The 19,277-nt window shown below is 36.8% G+C and overlaps 1 protein-coding gene across 4 annotated transcripts in view; it reads left to right on the top strand.

The window, feature by feature from the left end:
- sgcz (sarcoglycan zeta) overlaps nt 1-19,277 on the top strand; it is a 372,407-nt gene that overhangs the window by 305,733 nt on the left and 47,397 nt on the right. For all 4 annotated transcript variants that reach the window (XM_028456492.1, XM_028456482.1, XM_028456496.1 and 1 more), the window contains one exon: nt 11,338-11,425. In XM_028456492.1, the coding sequence (XP_028312293.1) occupies nt 11,338-11,425 (88 nt within the window). The remainder of the gene's footprint in view (nt 1-11,337; nt 11,426-19,277) is intronic.

The following is a 19,277-nucleotide window of genomic DNA, read 5'->3' as shown; positions in this document are numbered from 1 at the left end:
TCATTAGCATGAATAAGGTGTCATTAAGAATGCCATTAAGTGTTTTTCGTGAAAGTATGACACCTTTGGAGCTATGTTGGCATTCTTTGAGGTGGAGGGATCTAGTGGAGTGGTAAATGGTAAATGGACTTGATTTATATCGCACTTTATCCCTACACTGAAGTAGTCTCTAATAATATCAGCTCATTCACCCATTCATACTACTTAGGGTTCAGTGTCTTGCCCAAAAACACTTAGACACATAGACAGGTATGGGATCGATTATGCTATTTTTCACCCATCCAATTGTTCTAAGAACCCCAACAACATAGTATGTTTTCCAGAGTTATAGCCCTCTGAAAAGTTACTTTCATGATGCTTCTAAAAACGGGCTGTTTTGGGGCCTTAATGCATATGCATGACTGGGCGTGTCTGTAGTTAAAGACTTCATGCCTCGCTCTTGGAGAGGGAGATCAGTGAACTGATCACCATGGTGATTTTCTTTTGCTATCCACGCACTCTTGTTATTGGTTTCAGCCAATAAACTGCATATTACAGTAAAACACATGGCTATTCATGCAGCTATTGTGATTGTGAGTCAGACAAACGCTGCTCCGTGGTGTGTGTTTATCACATCAGCAGCGGAGTCAGTCAGCTGTTTCAAACACGTCACTTTCTTGTCATCCTCACCTCTACTGACCACAGAACCAATCTATTTAAGACGACAGTCCACTGATTTGTTCAACCGCTGCATCGCATTGGGTTACAAACAGGTCAGATCTATAACGGCTACTAAAAATGAAAATGATTGTGAGTGCTCACACTGTGCTCCGGATTATGTACATACTGGATTATCTATATACTGGATTATTTATATACTGAATGTAAATATATTATCTGTGGATAAAGGGACTAGTGGTTAAAGGAGCAGACTAATCTCCCTGGTCCATCACTGTGAGATGTTGATCAGTCCCTAACCCTAACTGCTCCCTGGGTTCTACGCTATGGCTGCCCACTGCTCCTCAGGGAGGGGTTAAATGCAGAGAACACATTTTGTGTATGAAGCTTTATATATATGACAATAAAGTATAATGTGTATTCTATATTAAACCGCAGTGTTTGTTGTACCTATGAGGTTGTTTGAGAGGGCGGGGCTCACATTCTTATAGGGTAGGAGGAGCCAGGATTGTCAAGAGGAGGAGTTTCTGCGTTTTGACATAACATGAGAAAAATCCAACTTGCCTGTTTGTAGCTGACTTTTTACATGTGGAATAACAAGGGAGGGAGGAAACTTTAGCCCTCTGAATGAGGCTAAATGAATGTTTATCACTGTAGCAAAACCATTATAGTGATTTTTTCATAATACTGCCCCTTTAATGACACCTTATTAATGCTAATGACAGGTGTCATGTCATAATAATAACAGCGTAAAGTCAGCCTTATGCATGAAACGTCAAGTGTTATAGATTGTTCAATGGAGCTTTTATAGTACAGATTGGGTACAGATGTAACAGATCCAGGAGCCCCGCCCATAATCAAGGAGTTTTTTTTTTTTTTTTCAGTTTTCAGCTTAGATACACGTCAGCCAAATCCTCAAAGTTACTCTTTAAATAAATTATTGTAATGCCGCAGCAAGTGTGTGTGTGTGTGTGTTATTGCAATTGCAATGGACATCCTGGCATCTCGTCCAGGGGGAAGATGGATGAATGACAAACTTTTTTTATTTTTTTGAAATATCTGATTGTATGGAACATCGAGATTCCCATTTGGTCTTATCTCCAACTCGCAACGTTGTAAAAAGTAGTCTAATTCCTGATTGAATTGTTTTATGTTGAAGCTATAGAGGGACGTTGACTGGCCCCTTGGGCACCATCCATTATTGTAAAGAAGCAGCAAGTAGACGGCTGACATAGCAGCTTCTCCTTATAGATACATTTGCTGTGTTATTTGTTAAAACAAATGCTTTATGGGTCATCTTCTCTCTGCTTGCGTCTCCACTTTCCTATCCTTGTTTCCTCCTTTTTGCTTTAGGGTTCATCACCCAGGAAGCCAAAAGCTGGGAGGTCTCCACTTGCTTAGTTCAGCATTAAATTAAACCGTCAGCTCTTTAATGTTTGGCTGTTGTTCTTTCTGCCTCCTTTATGCTGTGATGTCTTGCGATAGTACAACTCTATCTCATGCCTTTTACCAGTACATTTGTTTCCACTATCTATCCATGCTGCAAAATGGCAGGACCTCGACTTCTTTATATACATTTTGTGAAACTGTTCCATCATCTTCTTTGATGTCTCCGGGGTGTTACTGGGTTTCATCTGTACATCAGGCAAACAAATATGGTCACTAAACACTAATCACTTATGATAAATGCATGGCTTAATTTTTTTTTTTTTTTTTTTTTTTAATTTTTAAAAAAAAAAAAAAATAAATAGGTTTTTATGTCTTGATTTTAATGATTATTCCCCCAGAAAACCTTGAAACTTTTTAACCACTTTTACCTATTTCCTTTGTCACTTTTGCAACTTCCTTTGTCACTTTGTTGCCCCTTTTCGAAAAATTCTGACACATTTTTTTAGACTCTAGCTACTTTTTGCCAATGAATATTCCTTTTTCCTTATTTTTTATTTTTTAAGTTTTCTTGGACACTTTTATCCAATTTTTGTCCTTTCTTTATTGTATTGTAATTCTGTTTTTACATGTTTTAATAAGGCGACCCTAAACAGACTCCAGATCTTTCAGAACGCTGCTGCCAGACTTTAAACTGGTGCTTCTAGAACATCCCACATCACCCCCATTCTTGCTACTCTGCACTGGCTTCCAGTTAAGTTTCGCAAAGAATATAAAATTTTAGTTCTCACGTTCCGAGCATTACATGGTCAGGCCCCTAAATATATCTCGGACTTGTTGTTCCCCTACTCATCAGGGCGATGCCTTCGGTCTTCAGGTCAGGGTCTCCTAAAGACCTTAAAAACTAGGCCAGGCTGTAGCTCCCAGACTCTAGAATAACCTGCACCAGTCTCTGTGTGGACACTTTTAAAACTGCTGAAGACTTCACTTTACAGAAAAGCTTTTAGTTAACTGGATCTTATTTTTTATTTATCCTTTAATGTTGCTGTTCTTATGATGTTTATGCACTCTTGTTTTATTATTCTATTGTGTTGCACTTGTACCACAACTCTGTACAGCACTTTGTGATTTTATCTGCAAAAAGCACTTTATAAATAAAACTTACTTACTTACTTACTACTTTCATATTTTGGGCCACTTTTCATCCCATTTAGCTAAATGTTGCCAACTAAATACCACCTTTTCCCCCCTACATTTTACTTCTTTTTGTTCCACATTTTTGCCCTTTTTCACTATTATCTGCCACATTTGTCCCATTTAAGCTACCCTTTACCATTACATACCACCTAGTTCCTCTTTATTTGCCCATTTTTGGTGACTTGTGACTGCTTTTGGACTATTTTAGTCACTTTTCTTGCCACGTTTTTGGCCTCTTTTGGACCATCTTTGTCCACCTGCTACCATGACTGCTCGTAAAATAATTTATAAAAAAACATAGCGGACCGGACCGTAATGCCCGGTAAGCCAGATTGCCAGTCCACTCCTGGATGAAGACATGTTTCAAAATGTTGTATACTTTTATCCTCACTTTGGAATTTACTGTTTCATTTATTTTGCGCTAAAAAAAAAAAATGTTTTTAAAAATCCATTTTTTAAAAAGAGAAAACAAGTGGTTTGAGGAGTTCACAGAGTAAAAATATGTCTTATCAATTGTGTGTCTTTTTGTTTACACCTGCACTGCAAAAGTAAAGATTCAACTTTGCTTTGACAACTTTGCTTTGACTGTCTGTTTTTGTCCTGGCTAAAACAAAGTAGGATTGATTGTTCCCTTCTGGCTTTCAGGCTCTTTAAGGTAAAGCCTACATTGTAAACCACACTCTATACTGGTTTACTGCTGTGTAAAAAAGAATTTGTATTCACAACAAAGAAAAACCTGCAGAACTAGCAAACTGAACAATGGCCCAAATATTTTCCTATAGCTAAATTAAGGAATGTTTGCCACTAAGTCAACCTATGAAACCTATCTATTACTTTTAGAGTGACATGTTTAATTTTTACTGTCAGCTATCATTGTGTCAAGAAATATCTGACAATATATCAAAAATAAATCCTTTAGCATGATAATAAGTTGTCAAATTACAAATAATTTGTAATTATACAGCTTTTTTAAAAAAAAAAAAAAAAAAAAAAGCTGTATTATTATCCATTACCAGTATTACTTTGAAAACAAGACTTATACAAAACACTGAGGAGAAGCTAAATAGCTGATAAGGGCCCTGGATCAATGATAATAACCTTGAAACATATCTCATCCAAACACCCAGAGAGTAAATTGTTAGATTTCCTCTAGTTTTATTGCTGTAGGGACTCAAAAAATAACAAATTAGTTGCACATCCTAACAAACACATCACTTATTCAACAGCCTTTCCTAATTAGCTGAAATAATGCTTAAAAAAGCACTGGAAAAGGCTCAAAGGCACTTTATCAAACACTGTTTTATTGGTATTCTCTTTTAACTGTGAACCATGTTTCTGACTTAGGTTATAAACACTATGACATTGAAAGATGGTCTCTTATGTAAACAAATGTTGACATGTATAGTATGTATATACAATGTTTTCCTCTTTTTCTGCTGTTTTATCTGTGTGTTTCAAACTTAAAAGTGTTTTGTGGGATACCCCCATGGCACCCCCTCACTGCCAGCCATTTTAGAGCATTTTGATTTTGAAAGACCCACAGAATATTTTGTACCATGGCAATCTAAAATCTGACAGCAGATTCTGAAAGATTAAAGTCTTTACTTTCATGTTTCTAGCTTATTTTGTTAATCAGCAGTTGAATAGAGCAAGTTTTACACAAATCAGCAGTTTCAGAGCAAAAAGCTGAGAAAACAGCCTTTTTCTAAAAAAAAAAATATAAATAAATAAAACCTTGTCAGTGAATTTGAAGCTTTTTTTTTTTTGCTTTAGTGACACCTCAACATTGGTTTCCTTCTATAAACTTCAAAAACAACACTGAAACCAGGCTTTTGATGGCAAAAGTATTATCATTTTGCTATCTGGATCAGAGATGGATGGTTTTACTGTATTTTGGCCATCCTCCAAGTCTCTCCCTCCATCAGCCTCAACACACACAATTTTCTCCTTAACCAAGACGTGCTAAGTCAAGGGTGCTGGACTCCAGTCCTCATGGGCCAGATTCCTGATACTTTTAGATGTGTCCCTGCTCTAACACACCTGGTTTAAACCAATGTGTTGTCATCAAGCTCTGAAGAAGCATGATAACGAGCCATTCATTTGATTCAGGTGTGTTGGCGCAGGAAGACATCTAAAAGTCTCAGGAATCCGGCCCTTGAGTACTGGAGTCTGCCACCCTGCAGCTAAGTTGACCCATTTGGCCTGTTTTTTTAATCCTTTTTCCTCACGATCACAACGCTCTCAATAGTCCACAAAAGTCCAGTTAGTTCCACACATGCTCTGGTCGAGTGTGCGCAGCTGCTGGGAACTTCAATATCAACTCCTTTAGCACTATTTTCAGCCACGTAAACTCCTTTGCTCTTCCTCTACCTCTCCTCGTCAACGCTAATCTTTCATCCAAAGGTGCGCTGCTGCCACCTACATGTCACAGGTGGTCACTACTTCATAGTACAAGCCTGATATTCACGGGAGAGCTTTGTCACACTGTGTCCTAGCAACAGCAGCCGAAAAACACAACTGACGTATTTTTAAGTCAATGGCAGTGAGTGAGTGAGTGAGGTAAATGCAAACTAATAAGCCATTTCACACTCTCGCTCTGGTTCATTTCTTCCGCATTAGGTCAAAAGGTCAAGAGGGATAAACTCGCCATGGCTGATGGTGTAGGAAGCAAGTCTGACAGAGATTTTGATTATTTTTGCCATTGGAGCGTTGATTCCTTAACAGATTTTTTTGCGCAAACGTGGCATCAGTCTCCAAGACAGAAAGATCGAGTTAGCTGCTAAAGCTAATGCTGCTAAAGCTAATGCTACACACGAGATAAAAATTCTGGTTTTACCTGACGTTTCAACAGTGACCCATGTTATAGTCACATTTTGTAAACATAAATCGACTGATCAGTGCTATTTCACTTAATCAGAATCAGCAAATACTTTATTAAACAGAGGGGTTTAATAAAGTATAATGTAAGTATAGTATAAACGGAAAAGAGCGGTGTATTAAAAAAAAAAACACACAAATAATGATGATTATACAAAAAAGGAGCAAGACTACACAAAGAAAATGTGCAAATGAAATGACCTGTTCATCTTGTGTACTTCCTTCAAATTTGTAAATTTTAACAATATAATAGCTTAATAAAACTTTCTCAAAGTGAGAACTCACACTATTACCTGCCTGGTCCACATCCCTGGTGTCATATAATGGCTAGTTTATATACATGTACGATACATGTCTGTGATATGGAATTGTTCATCATGAACACATTCAGATTAGACCAAGTCACTTTCCATGTATTATTTAAAACTCTACTTGGCAGTAAAACTATTCTGATTCCGATGTGGGAAACAAACATACTGTTTTATTATTACAACAGAGCAAAGCAAAACTGGCCATTTTTTTCTTCTTTTTTTGCGATTCCTCGTCCATTAAAAGTGCAAAACACTTTAAACAAGTTTCAGCGAACATTGAAACTTGTTCGTTGAAAGCCGGTTTAAGTGAATGACTGCAGTCTGAGTGTTGCACTTGCAATGTATTAAATGTCAGATAGATTAGGCCTACCTTTATTGTACAAAAAGTCAGCTGAAAATCTCAGCGCATAGCACAAACAGCGTCGTGTTTACATTTATATCCCTCTTGACCTATGACCCCCGCTGGTCGCGCATGCGCACTTCCAGAGTGTGAAAAGGCTTATTATCACCATCAAAAATTAATGAGTGATGACTTAATATAATCTAACTATAATAGCTTTTAATGAGTTAGTTAGACGCTGATAGACTATTTAAAGAGAACCAAGTTTTTGCAGTTAAACCTGAAGTCCAGGCTAGAGCAGCTAGATCTGCAGTCAGACATGGCAGTGTTGAACCCCATCAGTATCTGTAGCTAGAATCTGTGATGATGAGTAGCTCGAGCGCCACCTATTATATCCTGAGTAATTGCATTGGCTACATCAGGCTGGCAGCAATAGTGTCTGTATATTTAATCAAGGCCTGATTAAATTATAAACTGGATTAATACCACAGTGGTGTCTGCTGTGCTAACTCCGAGGAGCGAGCTCCGTGTACCTGCCTTTATGGGTTCTTCAGGATATGTTTGGCTGGATTAATCAAGGAAAGCAAATCTTAAAGAAATTATTATTAATAATAATAATAATAATAATAATAATAATAATAATAATAAAGTGAGATGAACAATGGTGTAAAAAATAAATAAATAAATACTTGTGCTCCACATGAAAAGTTTGCATTGTTTTTTTGAAGACATATTTTCTGTTAAAAAAAAAACCTCTTTCAGTCCCCAAGTAATTTAAATGATGAAATTAAATGATAAAAAAAAACATTCATTTGTTTTAGGGTTAACTGTTTGTGTTCTATGTAAGTTAGTTTTTTTTTTTTTTTTTTTTGAGGCTCAAGTTTAAAAATGTATTTGAATTTAATTTTATTTATTTTTTTTGGGTAGGGGGGGTGGGTGGAACAAAGAGCTAAAATTTTGTAATACAGACATGAGCATTAGTAGTTTAAGGACAGTAATTTAGGATTAGGATTAGGATTGAGGGATTTTGGCTTTCTTTTGTGGTCATTTTAGCAATGTGCCATGCAGTTTTTTTTGCTTTTATTTACTATATTATTTATATATCTATATTATACATTATACATCTATTTAAAATACTTGAGTTGGTGTTGATACAATGTTTATTTAATAATATTGTCATTGTACCTACAGCTAGAAACTAGATGTAATTTTTCTCAGAATAGATGTGTAAAATCTATTTAGTTAGTCTCAGTATTTAATAATAAATTAAATGCAAATAATTCAATATGAGGTCAGAAAGCAGTCCTCCAAATTTGTATTCAAATTGTAGGTTTTGGAACATGGAAAAGTTGTTGGTTCTTGTTGCAATGATTTATACTTTAAATTACACGCAACTAAAGTGTTCTACAGGAAACCATTCATAATTTACACCACACAGCCTAATGGTGGTAAGCTACATCTGTAGAAGTGCGACTGCCAATCAACAACATCTCAAAGCATCTCTTCTACCAAGAGTTTTAAAAAGTAAAAAAAAAAAACCCTTACCATAGTTGCATAAACAGTCAGATTAACTAGACTGAGTTAGCTGTTGTAGAAATAGACCAACTTAGTTAATCAAGCTGCAGATGTTTAGCAACTTTTTTTCCATGCATTTTGCATGTCTTTAATTACATACGACTTTTCATCTTTTATTAGACTTCAAATGACAGTTGTGCACAAACTCAATGGGATCAGGCAGGTTCAAGCATACTGCCTATTGAGCTGGAATAATTCCAAGCACGTTACATCTGTCATAGTTTACAAAGCACCCATCACTTTAAACAGAGCGGAAAGATAATACAGTGAAGCCTATCACACGCCTCGATAAAACTAATTAATCCAGCATACGTGCATTAGCAAACAGACGACAAAGGTTTTGCACAATAAACCACTCGGAGGCCTCATTTGTTATATTGAAATGTTGGTACCTGAGTGGGTGGATTGTGTTTGTATGTGCCAAGATGCTGCAGTGCCTGCATACCTGCACATTTAGGGTTTTGGGAGTAGGTTCAAATCTCAAATAATATAGTACAGTATTACCTACATACATGATGCGTGATGATCATCAGAGTTGATATATCCTATTCAAGTAAACATACTGTTACTGGATTAGAACTGTACTCAAGTCAGGGATGGGGTCAATTACATTTTTCAGTTATAATTCCGTTTTCATATTCATTTACAATTCAAATACAATTACGTTGACCAGCATTTTTTTCAATTACAAGTAAATTACAATCATATTTTTACTGTCAAAAAGTCAATTACAATTACATTCTCAATTACTAAAGTTAAATTACAATGAATAAGAATTACTGAGCTTGAAATAAATAACCTAATGAAAGTTAACCTTCATCTTGTGTTAGCTTTCTGTTAGCATCTCTTATGCTAACGGGTCCTTGATCAGCTGTAAAATACACTAAAAATTAATATCTATCATGTAATTTCTTTCATATTTATTGGTTACCTTGTTAGGCTTCCTAATCAATGAAAATATCGGTTTTAATATTTTTGGTGTGTGCGTCTGAGCCTTTTTTGTGTCAGTATACCTCTAGATTTCAAGTTTTTTTAAATGGTAAAATGTGGGAAAGCTAGATCTGAAACATATTTTAATCATTGTTAACTACATATATGTAGAACTGTAACATGGTTCTCCTGTTTTGTGTTAAACTATAATTGACAATTTGTATAGAATTGTCATTGCAATTCCAAATACAAAGTCAATTATCTAAACATAATTACAATTTAATTATGATTACGACAGCAACAGATTTTTAAAATTATGATTGCACACGTTACAAAACAAAATCTCATTTCAGTTTCATCCCGTCCAAGAAAAACATGAAAAGACAATCACATATATAACAACGTGGGGAGACAGGAGCAGGAGAACTGTGGGTGAAAAAAGTGGTAACAACAGAAGGACAGGTGAGGGGAAAAAGGAATTCCTTTCTGCGGCGGTCAGTGTAAAACTTGGAAAAAATCAATAAATCATCAATGACACGATTACAATCATAATTGACCCCAACTCCGACACAAGTACACGTAAAGTAAGTCATAAAATACTCAAGTACAAGTAAAAAGTATCTCAATTAAATAGTAGGCAAAGCAAAAGTTACTAGTTGCTTTCACCCCCCATGTTTTTTTGCATACAGTAAACATCTTGCACAATTGGAACTCAATTACTTTCCACAAAGGCATCTGTATAAAATACTTAGACTTGTCAAAACATACATTTAAAGAAAATGTTAAAAAAAAAAGCATTCAATGCTGTTTTGGTGCCTTGCATTACGTTTAATCTGGTTGGTCGGTTATGATGTGATATGATTGTCTGATCATTTCATTTTTTGTAGCGCTACTTCAATGTCCGTTGGTCATTTTAAAACAAAAACATATTTTTTTACTCAGTTAACGGTTTATTCTTTTTAAACAAAGTTCAGTACAAGTAAAATGACTTAATCTGTTGCTCTCACCTCTGGGGATGATTAATACTGATGATTCTGTCCTTAAAGCTTCTATCTTTCTCTAAAACTACTGCATTACACTTTGACGCAGCCAATGTTTTGAGTCTTGTCCAAGGATTGTGACAGATTATCCCAAATCGAGCACAGACAGGTGATACGTTTCCCTATTGCCATTGGTATAAGCAGCCCACAATGGATGATGCAGACAACAAAGAGAGAGGGCTTGTGCCTGCCACGCTATGATTGCAGATGATAGAAAGTGCAAATAGATGACCCTCCAGTTTTAACAAAACTAATCTATTAAGAATTCACAGTGCAAGATATTGTTTGGAAAAGATCAACAGAGAAATTGGGTCACCTGTGCAATGCTTGGTTTATGCAGCCAAAACAAATCAGTGATTAAAAAAAAAAGAGTAAAAAATCATGAAGAGCGAAAAGAGCTAAACATGAGATTCATGATAGTACAAGTACAAAAACTGGTTAAGTATAAGATTAAGCAGCATGGGGGTTAAAGAGAATATGCTAAAGAGGGAGAATTGTTTGAGAAGGAAAAAGAGAGATGTTAAAGAAGGCTTAGGGCCCAATAGAATCAGCACAAATGAGTGCATTCATTGCGAAGCATATTTGCTGAATACAAACGAATGTCAGCCAAGTGTGCCTCAATCAGTCCTGTGGCAGGTGGGTGGAGGTCAGGGTCAGTTGCATCCGGCTCATTTAAGTTGAAAATAATTGCCTTTTGCAGAGATACACTCGCATTATTGGGAACGAGCAAACACTCTTGTGGATGGACTCTGTTGTTTTGAATAGATTATGTAAATTAAATGTCAAGTATGTTGGGAGAAGAGCGAGTGAGTCAAGTGTAAACTATAGTCATTAAAATAAGTTAAGGGACTGTTGGTTGTAAAACACTGACTGTGGTCGGTAGATATGGCCTACGGGATAAAAGAGCCGAGAAGTAAAGTAAGCCTTGAATGGTGAATCTATTTCAGTATTTATGGTTATGTTTGTGTGAGAAATAAGCAATATGTTATAGCTCTAATGGTCTTTGTCCTTCTTCTCCTCACAGGACAGTTCATTGATCCTTCAGTCAGACAGAAATGTGACCGTCAATGCAAGGAATGATCAGGGACAACTGACCGGCCAGCTAACCGTGGGTAAGAAACGGACCATACACCACACCCTCCAACGTTTGTCAATGTTTGTCTTTTCAAACAACCTTCAGAGAACACCATTATTCGCCACAGTTATAGCACTTTTTGCATTTTTTTGCTCGAATTGCTGAATACTTTGCTTCTCTCTCTGTTTACGCAGCTAAGTGCTATCTGTTTTCATTACTGTATCTCAGTGAGGCTGACAGCTGTGCTGGTCTCGGGCCTAAATCATTTTTACAAGCTCCAATTGGATTAGTGGGCTCTCAGTGTCCTCACACAAGTCAAAGGACACACGATGTCCATTTCACGAAAGTATGACATATTTTCGTGAAATGAATGATGTTTCAACAAAAAAATATTCCTATTGTCCGAGTGCAGGTGAAATAACTACCAAATCTGGCATGTGCAGTAAATCATGTTCATATCTATAGTGAGATTAGTATAGGAGATGTAAGTTTGGACAACAATGTTTCAGACAGTACAGTAATCTTTAATGCAATCATTAAATTATTGTGTTTTAACACAACTTACACAACACACCCTAGATCTCATTGAATAAAATGTTCCAGTTGAAAATCTTTATTCATTGTATAGTGGAATACATTGAGAACCAAATAACATAAGAATAATCGGGGACAAACCTAATCATTATCCTATGGAGGTCTAGATTTAGAATTTAACTCAAAACACAAAGCTGATCCTATTTCTGTGGAGGCAGTATCATGAAAAAAATCACTTCATAATGGTTTTGCTACAGTGATATATATTCCTTTAGCCTCATTCAAAGGGCCAAAGTTGAAAAAGTCCTGTTTCCTCCCTCCCTTGTTATTCCACACTTTGTAAAAAGTCAGCTCCGAACGGGCGAGCTAGATTTTTCCTCCATTATGACTCATAAGGCGGAAGCGTCTTGCTCAACATCCCACAGTGATGGACCAGGGAGATTCTAACCAGTGTCCCTCCGATTACACGCCCGCTCCCTTAACCACTAAGCCACCTCTGCCCTTTATCCACATTTAATATCTTTACATTCAGTATATACAGCAGATAATCCAGTGTATATATAATCCGAAGCGCAGCACTCACAATCAGTTTCATTTTTAGCAGCCGTTACACTGCCTCGTATCGGGACCTCGTTTGTGACCTAATGCGATGCAGTGATAGGACAAAACAATGGACTATCCCCTTAAATGGATTATGTCTATGGTCAGAAAAGATAAAGATGACAAGAAAGTGAGTTAGCAGCTAAACACTCCGGTGAGTGTTTGAAGCAGCTGACTCAGATGATAATTTACTCCGCTGCTGCTGCCGTACACACAGGCAGCGCTTGTCAGACTCACAATCACAATAGCTGCTTAAATAGTACAGACACGCCTACTCATGCATATGCATGAAGACCCCAAAACCGCCGGTTTTTACGAGTCATGAAATTGACTTTTCAGTGGGCTAAAATTCCAGAAAACAGGCAAGTTTGGGAAAATAAACCTCAAATACTATGTTGTTGGGATTCTTAGAATCAAAATATCAGTTTACTTGTTTCAGTGTTCTCTTTATTTTTGAACAGTACTTTATTTTTAAGTTAAAAAAAAGCATAGTTAATTACCAGTTTTGACAGAAGGTTAAGCTTTAAACCTTGAAAGGCTTTGTGATTACTACTTGCATGTATATGTGATCAAGATTATGGATTAGAACATGAGAAGAAAATCTATTAAAAGCAGGAAACAAATTCAAACACAAATTCAAATATTAGCACACTTCAAAGAAAAGAAAAACTGAGAATTAGGGAATTTTGTCCAAGATTTTGTGTTCTGCCAACAAAAGTCTGTACTTTCTTCATGTACAATTTCTAGTTTAGTGCAGTTAGATAAGTTTTTGTTGTTGAAAAAACTGTCCAAACTTAAAGGTCATAGTGCACGTTTCTTGCACCAGATTTCCCGCTAATATCAAAGCATTGTATAAAATATTCTGGATGATGCAGAGAAACCGGTATCTTTACCCCTTTGTAGTGACACTTTGGTAGTATAGATTCAATAACAGCTCCCCTGGTGCCTGTAAAACCCACAAAAGTGGCTTTCCTCACCTAAAGAAAGCACTTTAATGCTTAAGTGTTTCAGAGCAAATGTGTTTCTGCATACCTATCTTGCACTCAACAAAATCTGTTTCTGTCAAATCAAAATAGCCTATACCACGCATCAGGCACAACATAGCAAGTGACAGTTTTACGTCAGTAGCTCTCTGTTTCAGAAGGCAGTCCTGCTCTTTCTCTGTCATCGCTCTTGTTTTCTGCGACAAGACACTTAACCTGTGTATGAATATATTCGGTGGAGGTTGGAGGGGCTGTTGTTGGCAGGTTGGCATTCATATTTCTGTCAGACTGCCCCTGGAAGATTAGCTCTACCAGTGTGACTACTGCATAAATGAAGGATGGTTTCTTTTAAGCACTCCAAGAGTCTAAGATGCTTTATAAATCCAGCTGTTATTATTAAGATCTAGGTCTTTGTTAAACTGTGTATGACAAAAACACAAATATTTAGAATTTCATACCACCCATTTTACTTTCAAAAGCAGTAAATTGTTGGTATACAGCTGAATAATGCTGAGCTTAAAGTTTCAAGCTGCAATGCTAAAAATCACTTCAGGGGGCACAAACGGATGTTTTCTCAACCTGTAAAAGCCGTTTGAGGCCATAGTAGAGAATTAAGTTTTTCTTTTAAAGTTTATAGCTGCAATGCTAAAAAAATCACTTCAGGAGTCCCAAACTGATGTTTTTTCAGACTGTAGAAGATGTTTTAAACATTAGTAGAGAATTAAGTTGTTCTCTTAAGGCCAAGTTTTCAATTACGATTCCTTTACATTTTGGAAATGTATTAATAGATGGCTACAAACTACTAATGCATTTAGCATAAGCAGAGGTCTTTGTATGCACACCTCATCACGGGGACACAGGGGTCCTCAGAGCAAGGCAAAGATATCTTCACATCAGCCCTCACAATGTTTAATGAAGTTCCAACACAGTAAGCTACTTATTAGCATTCATATCTAAAACGCACCTGAATGACAGAACACACCGCAAGTACATGGAATAATACAACATTACTGTCAAAGGAGACGCTGGTAGAAGGCAACATGCCCAAGAAACATCAACACAATTACGCTAAGTTTGTTTGAGTGTATGTTCAACAATATTTACGTTTTCTCGGAAAGAAGTGGTAATGTGACTAGATATGTCACGTCATGTGACCATGTACGTCGTTTTCTGTGACGTATATTTCCAGAAAAAGTGATTCCACAGCACTTTTGCGACACATTTTAATATCGAAATTCTGGTGTTTCCATTACCAGTTTTTATTGCACTTTTTAGATTTTGTGCATTTCCAAGGGTAATGGAAACGCAGCTACTGTTAAGTTTGAAAAAGTGAATAAAAACTCAAACTGAATTAGCTACCTTCCATTCAAAGACAGAACAAAGAATACAGAATACAGTATATTTAGGCTACTGTTACATTTAAATGTAGAATTATACAAAACCATGTTATGTAAATAAATCCCCATCAAGTTAAAAAGCATTGAACCAAATGCCTGTTACCCACTAAGAAGGGGTCCACAACCCAATGTTTTTGTTTTGATCCGCCAACTGAGAACCCTAGCCCTGAACTATACTAATGTTTAGCTTGTGACCTGCTACGTCACAGGTATGCATTACTCATTTTAACAAACACATTTCCATGTAGTGCAGGGTTCATGTTGTCCAGGGTTCATCTATTAAGAGTGTAAGTCTGAGAACACGTATTGGCCTTGGGCTTTTCATCATACTTTTATTGGCCCTTGTGGTTTATCCACCATCCCTTCCTTTTTGCTGTGTTGCTATCAGCTCATTAATGGGAGAGAGAATGTGTCATCTTTGTCTTCTGAACAGCCGATCATAAAGATGATGAGTGAGTCAAGTTTTGAAAGCACAACTTTCTCTTTCCTGGTTAATGGCGTCCTAGGAAAGGTGCCGGCGCAGCTGTGTGTAAACAGCATGTAAACCAGAAAAGCTGTGTGCAAGAATACACCGTTTTACTGATTAATTTCTGTTTACAACTGTAAATAACAACATTTGGACACTGAATAAATTATGGGGGGAAAAAATTATGGACACCCAATCCACAAGCACAATAATTAATACCACCCTCCCACATTGCTCCCCCACCCAATTCCTGACCAGAATCAGAAATGTTTTATTTGCCAAGTACAGCACAAGAAATTTGACTTGGTAGTCGGTGCGCGGAACAAAAAAACAAAGAACAAAGAAACAAGCCTGATGTCTTTGGCACTGAGAATCCAATAAGTAAACATGTACACAACCATGTTAACATTAGAAGCTGTCGACTTCAAAGGATGCCACAGCCAATAAACACGGGGGGGGCGCGTTGGTGACCTAGACAGATTACAGCCCTTCCTACAACCGTGGTGTGTAGCAACTCTCGCAGTGCCAAACTCGAAAAAGCTTCAAGCTTCATCTTCAGCTGGCATTGAATTTCAGTCAATAGCAACTGTCTAATGATGAAATATTGTAGATTACAAATTGATCTGCAGGAGACAAATATTTTTGATCAGATAAATCGACAGTTTGGACCTCATAGATCAATAAATGGAAGATCATTAGCTTGTGCATTGTATTGTGGACTGTGGAGTCTGGTAGACGTATGCATAAAAGTCTTTTTACTTCATTCTTATAGGAATTTCCTCTACTTGTCCCCAAAAACACTGACAAAGTGATTTCCAAACGCATTTCTAGTGTTTTCACTGACTGGAAGTTGCAGAAAAAACATTGATTTATGAGGCAGGGTGCATGGTGTGATAGTGGTTAGCATATCCGCCTCACAGCAAGAAGATCCTAGGTTTAAGCGCTGGGTTGGACACTTGGGTACTGGCGTTTTTTCCACAATCCCAAAAAACATGAATGTGAGGTTGATTGCCCCCAGGAGAGATTGAAGAGTGAGTGTCTGTCTGACTGTGTCTATGTTAACCTGCGATAGACTGGCGCCCTGTCCAGGGTGCACCCTCGCCTAGCACCCAATGACAGCTGGGGATAGGCACCAGCAGACCCCCGCGACCCTGAAAAGCAGCGAACAGGTTAGAAAATAGATGGATTGATGGAAATATTGTCTCCAGCAGCTTTAAACTTGAAACAGTTGAATGAAATAAGATCAGACTTTAAAAGAACGGAAAAGACCTGGAAATTGAACGCTTATTCTTTAACTGAGAGGTTGGTCTCTTTCCTTCAACCTCCTCAAAAACCTGAATATATATGTATTAAAAAAAAAAAGAAGGAGCTTACCGGGAGATTATTTGGAAATGTGAGCAAGTCAGCATTCATTCCACCCAACCACGAAGACAAACCTAACTGTTAAATGGACCTTCAACAAGATCCTTCTTTCTACCTTTTTGATCCTTTATTCAACACACATAATCCACCATCTTTCCTTTGCCCTTTTCTTTCTCCTTGTCTTATTAGATCTCCTTTTCCTTCTCTCTCTCCCACTGTGCCACTTTTACCTTTCACTCCACCTTTTAAGATCATGCAAAGACCTCATCACATATTAAACCAATGAATTCCCAGCTGACCTTGTTACCTTCCCTAAACTCATGCCTACATTTATTACCTCATTATCTTTACATTCTTACACTAATTATGTTCCCTTTTATCTCGGTACAATCACTTACCTCATTTTCCACCATTCAACTGATGGAGCTCAAAAAGTGTCTTATCAAGGCGGTAAAATTAAAGGACGAAAAAGTCCATAAAGTACATTAAAAGTTTAGGGTTGGATAAAAGCCTAGTTCCAGATTGAACGTTAAATTCCTTGGTCGTGCTTCAAGTTTTTCAATGGTTGGGGTTAATAATTTTCAAGATGTGTGAAACTACAAACTTACAAAATTCATTCCAAACCTACTGTTTTCTTTCATTCAGAGCGTCTTGCCGTTACCACTGCCCTTTAACAGTTGAATGTCAGCTAAAATTGGTTCGTGATTAGTGTGCTGAGCAAGGACTTGCAAATCTGGGCATAAAATTCAATTGTTCCATTACACGCCGTCTAATTATGAATCTTCGTCTCTGCAAATCCCCCTCTGAGAAACAAATGATGTACATAATAATCACATTAAGCAGTAATCATATTTCCAGCTTGAGTGAAACCTTTCTGGTTTCCCTGAGAGATAATATGTGATTAAAAAAAAAGGAATCTGACACTAAAAGTCTCTAAAACCTCCTCCAATACCAAAAGATTTACCAGCATATATTTTGAATTTTTGTTACACCACTCGAAAAACAAATCAATAGCTATAATGATTAAATAAAATCCATCCATATCTGCAGGAACAAACTGGAAGACTCTTAAGGGCCCATCAAGCACTCAATAAAAGCATGGATTAACTGGCATTGTTGTCATCTATTATTTTGATTTAACTTTAATTGCACAAAGACTAGCGGTAATTCTTTACATTATGTTTTGATTGGAATAATTCAAATTTATTTTCCCAAGTTGTTCATACTTGTAGGCATGCATCACCAAAAGGAATGGACTTAATGGACCATATAAAACCATCCTTCTGCACCAGTGAGCTATGGCTGCCTTTCGCTAGTCATTGGAGATTGTAATGAAAGGAGTGATCTATAGTATTGTGAGCATGTAAGAACACTGTTGGCCTGTGGCGTTGTGGGAAAATACCATCAATACATTTAATTCAGATTAAAACTACTTTTAGCTGTTTTACAAGTGGAAAGTACTAGAAGTGTCTGTAGTAAAGAAAACCCTGAGAAGATGGACTGCATGTGTAAGTCCATTTGAACTGTATTATTAACGCAAAATAGCTCTGATCCCTTCATTCACCTATTCATGCAGTCTGACTCTATTAGAAACAGATGGTATTAAAGGTTTTTGCTGTCTATCTATCTATCTATCTATCTATCTATCTATCTATCTCAAACAGAACATTGTAAAAGACACATCACAACATAATTATTGTTTTCGTTCGAATTTTTTTCATTTTTTTTAACAACTATTAGCAATAAACACGTGTGGCTTTCAATCATACTGTGTTAAGATAAAGATAGAGAATATCTAGAAGTTTTTCGGAACTGTTGATGCAAGTCAAACATAAATCATTTCCATCTCAAAGTAACACTAAAGTATTTCTGCTTTGAAAGCATCTTGCTTATCTTACTGTACAATCTGCCAATGCAGGTGCTAATTCTGTTTGAGTTTTTACAGGCGCTAAAGTTTGTTTTTCTGTAGTTTCTAAAAACAAAACAAAAAATAAGCCAAACATTGTGAGAGGCACAGGCATATTTTTTCATCATAGCATGTTTTAAACCAACATTCTCTCTCTTTTTTTTTTGCATTTTAAATAAGAGACTAATGTTAAATTTACAACACTTCTAAGTGCCCTCTGGCACTGTTTGGTGTATCATTTAGGTGGAATTCCAATATATGCAAGTGGTGTAAGTTGTGAGCCTTCATAAATCTGTTCCATTACACTGCATTAATGTGCTGTGTTAAAAACACTCTAAGCACCCCAAAAGCAGTTCCCTTATGGACTCGTAGTGCTTTATTCTTACAAATGTAAAAGATATTTTGATCAAATTTCCCAGTTCTGACTCACTCACACATGCACGATTATAATCTTTCACACCTAGAATTTGCTATGACGCAGGGATATTAATACTATAAGTATATTCAGACTAGAGATTCCAATGAGTCACTAAAATCACGCAGACTGACTCACAAGGGTGGCATTTTCTAACTCCTTGTCATGCAAAAATGTCATGCTATTTCTCAACTTACATATATTAATAAAGATCCATCAGGCTCTC

Source organism: Gouania willdenowi, chromosome 1, assembly GCF_900634775.1.
Source record: "Gouania willdenowi chromosome 1, fGouWil2.1, whole genome shotgun sequence".
In the NCBI taxonomy this organism is placed as follows: Eukaryota; Metazoa; Chordata; class Actinopteri; order Blenniiformes; family Gobiesocidae; genus Gouania; species Gouania willdenowi.
This window is presented reverse-complemented; position numbering and strand designations above follow the sequence as displayed.